The sequence below is a fragment of the Stegostoma tigrinum genome, chromosome 14 (genome assembly GCF_030684315.1).
Source record: "Stegostoma tigrinum isolate sSteTig4 chromosome 14, sSteTig4.hap1, whole genome shotgun sequence".
NCBI classification, from domain to species: Eukaryota; Metazoa; Chordata; class Chondrichthyes; order Orectolobiformes; family Stegostomatidae; genus Stegostoma; species Stegostoma tigrinum.
This window is the reverse complement of record NC_081367.1, coordinates 59,265,475-59,277,934: the sequence shown is the minus strand read 5'-3', so window position 1 is coordinate 59,277,934 and position 12,460 is coordinate 59,265,475. Positions and strand designations below refer to the sequence as shown.

Here is a 12,460-nt window from a genome sequence, read left to right as displayed (position 1 = left end):
CGTACCAATTAAAGTCAATTTAAACCCTATATTGAAAAATGAATGTTATATCTGAGGTGAAATTTTTCCCTTCCGAAAAGCAAGTCAATATGATTTAAAAAAAACTGTGTTAATACGTTGTTTATTATTTACCTGCTTGATTTTAGTATCTCGGGTTTGTGATCGGAAAGTAATGACAATTGACTGACAAACATGCATATTATTACACACGTAGCGCTAACTAGCAAATATATCAATATTTGTAAAATAAATTGCAACTAACTCTTCGTTCCAACACAACTGGCGTCGTGCCGCTTTCAGTGTTTAAATGAAAATGTATTTATTTCACTGTGTTTAACTCGGCTATAGAGTGTAGAGGTGAGGCAGGTTAAACTGTCTCAGTGCTGTATATAGCTGTCCTCCGAAGGGAGATGGATGTAATTGTCATTATCTGGGTAAGTAATTACCCACGGTACACGTAACAGAAAGGGTCAATTGTGTTGTGATGCTGATAATGGGGGAAGAAGTGCTTCATTCTGTTAATGTAAGCTGCCTAACGGGTTAACTCAATGACGTGCTCTCCAGGGTAGAATGAAATGTCAACTTTCCATATGTCGATGTATTTGTTTTTAATTCTAGGGTGTTCTGCACCTCCCACTGGTCTCGCAGAGGAAGGGTCAGGTTACCTGTGCAGTTGTGCTCAGACGACAGGCGCTGAGTTATTAAAAGGTCTCTGTGATTCTTCTCTAATTGAGAACCACTCCCACATGTACAGAACGCGTAGGAGGTCCAGGGCAGAGAAGGCAATACAAAATCATAAACTTTTAGTTTATGCTGTTTGAATGATCAATGCAAATAAACAGGATTGCGGGTCATTGGAATATCTTTAACCAGGGAAGCAAGTTCTCAGCCACTTCATAAACCCCGCTCCGTACTGTAATAAGTTAGGATGTTTTTGGAGGGTTCTGGGAACATGCTATAATCTCCGGATTGCCCCTCTTGAAGTACCTCACGCTTGAGAGCCCCGAGTTACTCTCGCAAATGGAGGCGAGGTAGAAAGCACAGTGTCGCCCTGGGGAATCGAGAGGACAAGGGGACAGGCTAAAGAGGATTTTTTCTCTCTTCCTCCACCCCTGCCTTGCTTGCTTGACTTTTATTTCAGCAGGTTTGCTGCTCACTCACGTCACAAGGTTGCCAGCTTTGCACCAAATCAGATCGCTCGTTGAGCTGGTCCACGAGGCGTCACTGGTTCAGTTCAGAGCTCAGAGCCATAGTGGGACCAACACTCTCAGGTCGGTTTAAAGGACTGTGGAGTTTTAAAGAGAACGTGCCTGTCTGTGTGACTCTCTCCCTCTCTCTGACATACGCTCTTCGAGATGGTAAGTGAAGCTGAACATCTGAGGACCAGTGGGTAGTGGGTGGTGAGTGCAGGGAGCAGAGAGCAAACAGCAGGGAAAAAGTTTATTTGCCTTTGCAGCGTTTTAAACTCAAACAGGAGATTGCCTTTTAGACTGTCCAACAGTCTAACCAGCTCAGAAAACCTAATGCACCTGACAAGTCGGGAATGTGATCTCTGAAAAGTCGGGAAGGCTGCCCGTCCAGCTTTCTCGAGTGTTACTTCTCCAGCTCTTCGCAACTGTCTGCAAAGGATCAGCGTTCACTCTAACCCATAGCAAGGATCCCTTTCCTCTGGGAGGGAACGCAGTGTGAGGCGAGTTCGCCGACAGAGGCAGAAAGAACTTGCAAGGCTGGAAGAGTAACAGGCATTACTATAAAACTGAAGCCAGCGCCACTTTCTGAGCCATTTGCTCCCATTAGCCGAAGGGGTGTGAGGTTTCACTGTGGCTTTCTGTTGAGTGCACGCAGACTCTATTATAGGGGAGGGGGCGATTTGTATGAAGGTCTTTGTATTTCAGAGGAGCTTCAGACCTCTAAGAATCTGCATCAAAACATTACCTGCGAGTGAATGTCCCTGCTGCAGTCTTCACCGTAGTACAGGATTGAGCCTGTGATTTACAGTTCAGGGTAAGGCAGGCTGATGGGTTTAATAATATTGCAAAAATCTGAGGCCGTGCTGTCGAGCTTCTCCGCGAGAAAGAGAGTTTGGTTAGGGGCTGATTCCAATGTCTTTAGTTAGCTGTGCAATTTGAGAGTCTTAAAATATCCCAAAAGAAACAGGCAAATGAGGAAAAAAAAGTGTTTAAAACGTTTCCCAGAACTTCTGCCCCACATTAAACGCAGTAGAAGGGACGTAGGAGAGATTTTGGTGTGTGGTTTCAGGGTTGTGCACTGTGAATAGAATATTTCCTTCTGTAATCTGGTGTTGCAGTATTGTTTAGAGTAAGTGACTAAGTACAACTTCTCATTTTGGTTATGTTTTGGGACCTCGAAACCAACGTTTGAGGAATTGGGATTAGGTTTCCCTAATGATTAGGTTCAGTTCTGTCTCTCTTTCTTCAGTCCCCCCACCCCCCCCAGTGGGTGTGTTCTGCTTTACTCTGGCGTGATTCTGTCTCCTCTCTTTACTCCCTTCATACACACTCTCCCTCCACACACACTCTTTCAACCCGTCTTTGCCCCTCCCTTTCAATTTGCGTCTATTTCTCTCTCTCCTCCATCTCTTCATCCTGTGTGTCTCGGTGTCCCTCTCTCCCCCCACCTCCGCCTTTCTTTCTGTCTGATTCTTGTTAGTTCTCCTGCTCCGCCCCCTCTCTCTTTCCAGTCTTTTTCTGTCTCCCTCGTTCTCTTTCTCACTCCTTTTTCTGACTGCCTCCCCTTTGTGTTCCTGTACCACTTCTATCGTTTGTGTATTTTTTTTGTTTTCTTTTTAATTTTTATTTCTGTCTCTAGTTGGGTGGCGTTGTTTCACACTCTCTGGCGAGCGCGCCGAGTCAGACATCTCGGGAGTCCCGTTCCTCGGCTTGTTTTTTTTTCATAAAACGTCCACATCCTAACGGGTTGTGAACGGGGGACGGAGCGGTGGGGCTGTTTGTGCGAGTCAGTCCGCCCCCGGGACCTGGCGAGCTTGTGGGAAGGATAGGTTGAATATCGGAGCGAGCCAAAGGTCCGGTGGTACTTAAAATGCGTTCGGGAAACTAGAAAAATCGAAAGCCAAAATCCACCCAGAAATCAGCACAAGCACTAGAGTTTGAAATAGTTCAGCGAAGTGAGACGCGAAACAGATTCCGACAAATGAGGGTTCGACAGAGACATGCCAATACTGAGAATGGCGGCGTCCCAACCCGCGAAAAATCACTGCAGATCTCATTGTCGTTCACTTATTATTTTTTCAATTGTGTGTGTAACCATCTCTTTCTTTTTAACTCTCCTCACTTTCTCCACGCCCTCTCCCCTCTTTTTCTCTGCTCCCCCTTCTCTTCTGCCCCTCCCCCTCTGCCTTCCTACCTTTTGTCTCTTTCGTTCTCTTTCTCTTCAATCCTCCCCACTCACCCTCTTCTTTCCTTCTTTCTCTCCCCCTCCTTTTGCCCCCGGATCCCCTTCTCTTTGTTCTCTGTTCACTTTTTCTGTCCTTCTCCAAATCTCCTCCCTGTTCTCTCTCTCTCTCTCTCCCCCCTCTCCCCGATCCTCTCTCCTCCATATCTAACACCATCCCGTTTTTACCCTCTCCCCTCCCCGTTACTTCCTTCCCCCTCTGATTACCCCGAACCCTTCTCTCCCCCCTCGAACCCTTCTCTCCCCCCTCGAACCCTTCTCTCCGCCCCCGATCTCTCCCCCCCCCGATCTCTCCCCCCCGATCTCTCCCTCCCCCGATCTCTCCCTCCCCCGATCTCTCCCTCCCCCGATCTCTCCCTCCCCCGATCTCTCCCTCCCCGATCTCTCTCTCCCCCCCCGATCTCTCTCTCCCCCGATCTCTCTCTCCCCCCCCGATCTCTCTCTCCCCCGATCTCTCTCTCCCCCGATCTCTCTCTCCCCCGATCTCTCTCTCCCCGATCTCTCTCCCCCTCGATCTCTTCCCCCACCCGGTCTCCGAACCCCACTCTCTGACCTCGTTTTGCTTGTCTCTGTTCTCTTATACACCCCGTCTCTCATCTCACTGTCCCCACAATCTGTTTCCCCTTCCCGACTATATCTGCCTTTCGTTTTCTCTCACACCCTCTGCCCGCTATCTCGTTCTCCCTCCTCCTTTCTCCCCCTTCTCCCTGTTTCTCTCCACGCCTCCTCTCCCTGTGTGCGCTCCCCCACTTCTCTCTCTCTGCGTGTGCCACCCCGACTCCTGTCTCTCCCTGTGCGTGCCCGTGCCCCCCCCACTCCTGTCTCTCCCTGTGTGTGTGTGGGTGTGTGTGTGTGTCCACTCCTGTCTCTCCCTGTGTGTGTGTGTGTGTGTGTCTGTGTGCCCCCCACTCCTGTCTCTCCCTGTGTGTGTGTGTGTGCCCCCCACTCCTGTCTCTCCCTGTGTGTGTTTGCACTCCTGTCTCTCCCTGTGTGTGTGTCCACTCCTGTCTCTCCCTGTGTGTGTGTGTGTGTGTGTTTGTGTGCCCCCCATTCCTGTCTCTCCCTGTGTGTGTGTGTGTGTGTGTGTGTGTGTGTGTGTGTGTGTGCCTCCCCACTCCTGTCTCTCCGTGTGTGTGACCCCCCCACTCCTGTCTCTCCCTCTGTGTGTGTGTGTGTGTGTGCCCCCCATTTCTGTCTCTCCCTGTGTGTGTGTGTGTGTGTGTGCCCCCATTTCTGTCTCTCCCTGTGTGTGTGCCCCCCATTTCTGTCTCTCCCTGTGTGTGTGTGTGTGTGTGTGTGCCCCCCATTCCTGTCTCTCCCTGTGTGTGTGTGTGTGTGCCCCCCACTCCTGTCCCTCCTGTGTGTTTGTGCCCCCCAAATCCTTTCTCTCTCCCTGTCTGTGTCTCATTCACCCCCCCCCCTCTCTCTCTCTGTCTCTCTGTGTCTCACTCACCCCCCACCTCTGTCTCCTCCATCCCCAGAACACTATCCTCTCCTGCCAGGACCAGTGCTTTGTAGGAGACCAGGGCTATGAGTACTCTTCTTCAGTGGCGACGTCAGCCAGTGTTGACATTTCCATGGAAACCTGGTACTCTCAGTGGCCGGGCGGTATCCTGGACAACAGCAGAAGCAGCCAGCGAGAAACCCAGCCACAAGGTAAGAGGCACAGGCCTGGACCAGGGAGGCAGCTCCAGGCCTGGGGCGGTGGGGAGCAGCTTGGCCTGGTCATCCCGATTCATGTCCCTGGTGCAGTGACAGAGCGTTTCTGGCAAACCCCGGTTAAATAAAGCCCAGCAAACTGTGCTGTTCGCTCAGCGCTGGAGCTCAGCTTTTGTATGTTTTCTTTTTATTTGCTGGATGGTTTGTTTTACACACCCACGCTGTTACCTCGACCTTTGGCTCGCTTCCCCTGAAACCCGCCCTCCAGAACTGAGCCGAGCTAAACATTAAACCAGGAAGCGGCGTGAGGAGCGTGCACAGTCCTGAGTCGCCCTGTTCCTGGGCTCCGGGGAAGCCGGACCCTCTGTATCAGCAAAAGGGCCCAGAGCTGGCCTGTGGCTGGGAGAAACTGGAGCCAATGTATTTGGCTTCCACTTTCCAATCCGCAATCCCTGACATTTACAAAATCAAACAAATATCCAATTTGTTACAATAAACACGAAAAAACCCCAACGAAAATGCAAAGTAAACGTTACTAGTTTGTACAGTCTAGCTCTCAATAGTTTGGGAGAGTCTGTTTAGCTTTCACGACCACAACACGTCGAGTCAGCATTGAGCCATTCGGCCCATCTGGTCTGCTTCACCATTCCATCATGGTTGATGGGTTTCCCAGTCTCAGTCTCCTGCCAATCCCTGTATCCATGATTCCTGACTAATCAAAACCCATAGATCACGCTCTGTTAAAGACTCAATGACTTGGATTCCACAGCCTTCTGTGGGAGTGAGTTCCACGGAGGCGCCCAGCAATTTGAGAGAGTCTGGCAAGACTGGTACTACTGATGTGGGGCAATTTGTATAACTCAGTGATTTGGCATCACTCAATGACTTGCTTCTATTTCTCAATAGATTACTTCTTGGATTATGACACAAGTGTCCAAGATGACTTCAGGTGGACAGGCCACTTATCATCTCAACTTTATAAAAATAAACAGGTATTTTGTTGCTTCAATTGTTGCCCTTAGCGATTCAGTTAATCTTCTTGACCAATGCTTACAAATCCAAAAATTATTGAGCAATGAGAATCAATGATTTGATTTTCTTACACTATCCTGGGCCAAGAACATAGATTGTTCCACCAGGTTGTTCCACAATTCAATTAGATAATTGTTGATCTGCATCTCAACTCCATTTACCTACCCAAGAAATAGAAAACATTTCTGGAATCTTTCCTAAAGCTTTGAATTGCTTCGCCTATTGCATCTTTCAAAAAAAATTGGATTATTGTCTGAAAGAAGATGCCATCCTAAGGCTACAGGGAATGAGTGAGGGGCTTGGACTGGATGAGTTGTATTTTCAGAGAATTGGAACATGCATGATGGGCTGAATGGCTTCCATCTGCTGTAACCATTCTATACTTCTATGGACCACAGTGAACGCTGCCTTAATTGAAAGGCTCCTACTAACCAATTGGAATACATCAAGAATACAGCACCACTCCAAACTTAAGAGCTTTACATTTGGTTTTTCATATTCCATTTTACATTTTTGCACAGATTACATATATTAAAACAGCACAGCTAGAGGCTATTCTGTCTAGACCACATGCACGGGATCTTTGGTGGATCTATCCAGATAATCTCAATCCATTCATGCTTTTCACAGAGAAAACAAAATATCCTCATCTCTCCCTGGGATTCTTTTGTCAATTATCTTTGGAACTTAGCAATGGAGGAGGCCATTCAACATCTCAAACCAAGTCTGCTTTTCATAACTGAGATCATCACTGATCTACCATCTAATCTATATAATATCAAAGGGAGGCAATGGTATAGTGTTAATGGCACTGGACCAGTCATCCAGAAACTCTGGCTAATGTTTTGGCATCGTGGGTTCAAATCTTACAATTGACAGATGATGAAATATGGATTTAAAAGAAAATGGAATTGATCTGGGTAATAAATGTTGGCCTAGCCAGGAAGACCCACATTCCATGAGTGAATAAAAGGGTTCTATGCCTCATGTCCCTTATTGGATTTTTGCTGTCAAACTGTATCAGTTCTGTTCTGCTGAAGAATAATCACATTGGACTCAAAACATTAGCTAAGTTTCCCTTTACACAAATGCTGCTAAAACTGCTGTATTTCTCTGGCACTTAGTTTTTATTTAAGACGTTTTTATTTGTAACAGGATGAGGGCATCATGCCCTAGGCATCTTTTATTGCCCATCCCTATTTGCCCAGGAGGCAGTTGAGTCAACTGCATTACTGTGGGTCTGGAGTCACATGTAGGCCAATCAGGCAAGGATGGCAGCTTCCTACCCTAAAGGACATCAGTGAGCCATTATGGGTTTTTCTGACCATTGACAATGGATTCATGGTCATCACTAGATTCTTTAATTCCAAATATTTTATTGAATTCACATTCCACCATCTGCCATGGTGGGATTCGAACCCAAGTCTCCAGAACGTTATCGGGGTCTCTGGATTAACAGTCCAATAACATTGCAGAAGGTATCCTTGTGTTATGATTTTACTTTTATGAAAATCTATCAGCCTCTGTTTTATAATGACAGTTGAGTGATCACCAAATACTGTTTGTGGAATGCAGTTCCAAACTTTGACCTCCCTTTGAAAAACAGCTGTGTTTTCTAATAACAGCCCCTCCAGCCAGTGGAAGCAATATGTCCATTTAATTATATTAGCCCCTCTAAAATTTTCAACACATCAAATAAGTCTTAACCTTATTGCTCTGAGAACAATCCCATCTTATACCCCTTATTACCACTGGTCTGCAATTGGGGAAAACTAGTCTTTAAAGTGGAAAGTCCCGAGCCGCTGAGGTCATGTCTGGTGTACAAGAAGATGACTGAGGATATCGAAGAACAATTATCGCACCCCAAGACATTGCAGACAGAGTTCCCGAAGCTAAGGTCCTTGGCCAAGCTGCTATCATTATTCTTAAATGATCCACCTTCAAGAGAAAGATAGGGCACATTTTGGGCACCTTGCAACAGTGAATTTGTTTGTAATATAAAGTCTCTGGTAATTATACCCACAGCTTCAGGACACTCTTGAACAAAAGGAGGAAGAACTTGCTAGACTCCATGAAGAAAATAGCAAGCTGAGAGAATACCTGAACTCCACTTATGTCAAATCCTTGGAGGACAAGGCCAGGGTATGTGATTGTCAAAATGCATCCATGCTTCTGTGTGCCAAACCAGATATCCCTAAATATAAGACAATATTAATTTTCGGTGATTTATTTATGTTCACCCACAATTTATCAGCACTGGGGCTTAATTTTGGTAAAAAATATTCCCAGATCACCTGCAGCATGGATTGAATGTGGAGTAAAGTCTTCTCTATATTGTCCCATCAAATGCTGTCAGTGCAGTTACAGAACAAGGTTTGAAATAGATAAAGCTCTCTCGACACTGGCCCAATGTAGTGTAGTTATCGTAACACAAGGAGATTTTTAACCTTCCTGATCTTGGCATCTTGGTCATCTGATTTTTAATGAATCTAATAAGCCTGATTGGGGTAGTTCAATGTTGTGGGCTCCAATTCATTAGGGATTGGGTTGTGACTATTCCAAACGTACCTTACTGTTATTAGCAGCAAATGTACTGTAGTGTCAGCTGTGCCTCACTATTAAGCACTCTTGACTTGAGGCAAGAAGGTTGTGGGTTCAAGTACCACTTGAGGCCATTGCCAAATTAACAACTTCAATAGCATATTGAAGGAGAATATGCTGCGTTGTCCATGGTGCTGTCTTTTGGATGGATTGTTAAACGAAGGACCCATCTGTCCTCTTGGCTAGATGTAAAAAAAAACTAAGAGGAATTTTGTAGAAGACCATGGTATCCTGACCAATATTCATCCTTGAATCAACCTTCCTATAACAGTTTATCTGGTCATTTTTATATTGCTGTCTGTGGAAGTTGTTGTGTATAAATTAGGCTCCCCATTTCCATAATTGTAACCCTTCAAAATTTCTTCTTTTGCTGGGAAAATACAAGCAGACTTTAAGATTCTAAAAGTCGTCTTTTTCTTCAAAGTTGCAAAAAAAACTTGCCTTGTTTTCATTTTAACAGAAATTATTGATTCAGAATGGGCAAAAGAATGGAGGGATCTTCAAATGTAAGAAGCGCCTGTTTCAGAAGCAGGAGGAGGCCGGAGATTTCTTTGCAGAGAAACCAGCAGCAGAGAGCCTCCCAAAGAGAGGACGAGGAAATGCAACCTGTAAAAATGGAAGTAGCAGCCATAATGCTCAAGATGACCATGGTACTCCCTATGTCGAAACCTGGGTGCTTAAGACTTTAGGATTAAAAGATGCCAACACTATTGATGACAGTTCTTCAGCTAACTACAGTGCCATTATTTCTGAGACATTGGTCGATTACAACAGTGATCAACTGAAGGTGACCGAGTACAGCACGGACTATGCAACACCAGCAGGTTACGGCCAGGATCCTACAGTCCCGGAGAATTTCCTTGCCAGTTCCTGTCCACGGAACACTTCCTGCACAAGTGAGCTCTCTTCCTGTCCCTATTATTCGGCACCGTCTCGCTCGATCCATGCACTTTACCAGCCCGCAGCAGTGCCCTTCCAGGCACGCAAGATGGCCCCAAACAAAACGGACGTGGCCTTCTCCACCTCGCTCAGTCCTCACCGTAATGTGAAGACACACACCTTCTGCCAAGGCCAGGCCTTTGTACAGCGTGATGGGGAGGGAGGTTGGAGGTTTACCTGGGTCCCAAGCCAGGCAGATTGACCAGTCCTGCTGCCACTGCTACAGACTGTTTACAAAACACACGAGTTCCCTGCACTTGAAATACTCATGAAGGATATCAATAGCTTTGCACAAATTACCAACCAGTCTTGAATTTGTCTCTTTTTTAAATCTGAGAACATGACTGTCAACCTTAGAATTAGGATAGTGTAACTTTCCGTTGTCCTGAGCGAGATTAGAGACACTAATTTTTATTTCTTCTTCTGAGAACATGCTGTGGTTCATTTCGGATGAAGATAAAGGAAGCACTTAGTGTTTTATAACCTTGTCAGCACGTTTTCACATTGTGAGTTGCTTCTGGAGTCCACTGAGGGCAAATGGACGAGGGAGATTCCAGGCACATCAGTATGGATCAATGAACTGCCCTCTTTTAAATAGTGATTTTTGTAAGGAGACCTGTTAACTGTTAGCAAGGAGATTGAAGAGGAGAAGTTGGGTGTTCTCTCAAATGATGCCCTGTGACCCTTGAACATATACCTGAAAGGGCAGATGTGACCATAGTTCAAGAACATTCAAGTAACTGAAATATCAGAACATTTCCTTCAAGGGAACAAATACCTCAAATGTTGCGTGGATTGGAATTATTTGGATTATGATTTTATGGTCAAGCTTGCCTCAGTTGTTTGGTTCCATTTCCTGTTTATGCAGCGTAGGACACAGGTGTCAAATGTTTGCCTCAGTTGGTACAAACACTGACACAATGCAGTCTAAACTGCCTCGAAGTGATAAACCATTACTGTCTAACCTATGCCACTTTTCTCAGTACAGTCCAGTGATCGATAAGGCACAAAAATATTAAGGGAAAACTATTGAACATTGTTGAAAATTAAGGGATGAAAATTGCTTGAATTATTCTGATCACAGGCATCAATGATCATTTAAGTTTAGACCCATGTTCTGAAACAAGTACAACAATTTTCAACAATGGTGATCTTTCCAAAAATTCATGGTCATAATTTTGATTGAAGCCTTTATTTTTCAAGCTGTTTTAGGCTCTAACACAGATTGTTGCTATTCTGGAAACATGTATGACTGGTGATATCTTGTTGTGTTGTGTTGTGTTATATTGTATTGTATCATAGAATTTGGAGCACAGATTCAGGCCATTTAGCCTAACAGGTCCATACTCCATATGAGCCTCATCCTATTTGACACCATTTTACCACATCAGCATATCTAGAACTGGTGGTCACTGTTTCAAAATGTGTTGGCGTCCATTTAAAAGTGAAGATAGTGTTTTTTTTCCTCAGTGCCATGAGCCTTTGGAACTCAAAGACAGTGCAGCTAGAGTCCTTGAGTACTTTCAAATTTAGATGTAGGTAGATCTTTAAGGAAGGGAGTGAAAGGTGGGAATGTGGAGTAATTGGATCAGCCATGATTTTATTGATTGGTGGAACAGGCTTAAGGAGGCAAGTGGCCTTCACCTGCTCCTAATTTATATGCTCATGTGTTCATATATCCTGTTCCTTTTTCCTCTGAGTTTATCCAGCTTTGGCTCAAACATATCCGTAACATTTGCCTCAATAACTCCCTGTGATCATCACATCCCTTTGGAGAGGGGTTGCTCCTGTATGGTTCGTTGAATTAGTTGATCAGGAATGCTTCAATAATACCTAGTTGTGGTCTGTCCCACAAGTATAAAGATTTTCACCATTTTTAAAAAAAATCACTGACTCATAACTCCCCAGCTTTCTCTTTGTTTAAGAGAAAGAGACACTCCACTTTATTAGAGATAACAAGGTGTAGAGCTGGATGAACACAGCAGGCCAAGCAGCATCAGGGGAACAGGAAAGCTGACGTTTTGGGTCTGGACCCTTCTTCAGAATTTTTTTTTGAAGGAGCGTCCAGACCCGAAACGTCAGCTTTCCTTCTCCTCTGATGCTGCTTGGCCTGCTGTGTTCATCCAGCTCTGCACCTTCTTATCTCAGATTCTCTAGTATCGGCAGTGACCATTATCTCTGAATCAATTTTAACTCCACTTTATTGATTCTTTCCTAGTAGTTCCAAACTCTCAGTTCTGATATCATCCTTTTAAAATATTTTTTGCTCTTTCTCTAATGCCATTATTCATTTTATGTAAATATGAAACCATAACTGCAGTCAGTAGTCCAAGTGTGGTTCAACCAAGGTTTTATACAAATTTAATGAAGTACCTAATCCTTTTGAATTCTTTTGTTCAAGAATATGTTTGTTTATTTTATACTTTTTTTTAAACAGGAATTCCCATTTTACTGGAAACCAATTATTGCATCCATCCAGTCTTATGTCCCTCTTACTTGAGTGTCACTCATTAGCTGATTGTGAATAGTTAACATTTGAAACTAATTATTCTTACTTAAAGAAATGGTTTAACAGCTTCCTGAGAATCTGTGCTCCATGTATAAATTAATTTGATTGTTCAAGATCCAAACTACGATGGCTAAAAGTTTGAACATCACAAGGTTTGAAATTGTTCTTCATCTGTATTAGAAATGGTAAATACGAATTAATGGCTTATTTTACATACAATACTGAATTGATCACTACACCTGTCTCATCAGAAAGGAAATTGGCTGCTGTGTAAAATAAGCTGCTACT

The 12,460-nt window shown here is 44.6% G+C and overlaps 1 protein-coding gene across 2 annotated transcripts; it reads left to right on the top strand.

Moving 5' to 3' along the window:
• Positions 1–1,261: 1,261 nt before the first annotated feature.
• gmnc (geminin coiled-coil domain containing) lies at positions 1,262–11,644 on the top strand. Of its 2 annotated transcripts, none has more exons than XM_048542342.2 (5): positions 1,262–1,358; positions 4,914–5,088; positions 5,998–6,083; positions 8,149–8,265; positions 9,185–11,644. In XM_048542342.2, exons 1-5 carry the CDS (start codon positions 1,356–1,358, stop codon positions 9,863–9,865), a joined length of 1,062 nt encoding a protein of 353 aa, XP_048398299.1. In that variant the 5' UTR covers positions 1,262–1,355; the 3' UTR covers positions 9,866–11,644. The 2 variants fall into 2 exon arrangements, with proteins under 2 accessions (XP_048398299.1, XP_048398300.1); XM_048542343.2 differs by lacking the exon at positions 1,262–1,358 and adding an exon at positions 2,616–3,043.
• The last annotated feature ends 816 nt before the right edge of the window (positions 11,645–12,460 follow it).

What these genes read in the sequence shown, in the direction of transcription:
- gmnc (XM_048542342.2), top strand. An exon ending in GCGAGAAACCCAGCCACAAG is followed by an intron (nt 5,089 to 5,997) that starts GTAAGAGGCACA and finishes ATTTCTCAATAG; the next exon opens with ATTACTTCTTGGATTATGAC. An exon ending in AACTTTATAAAAATAAACAG is followed by an intron (nt 6,084 to 8,148) that starts GTATTTTGTTGC and finishes TTATACCCACAG; the next exon opens with CTTCAGGACACTCTTGAACA.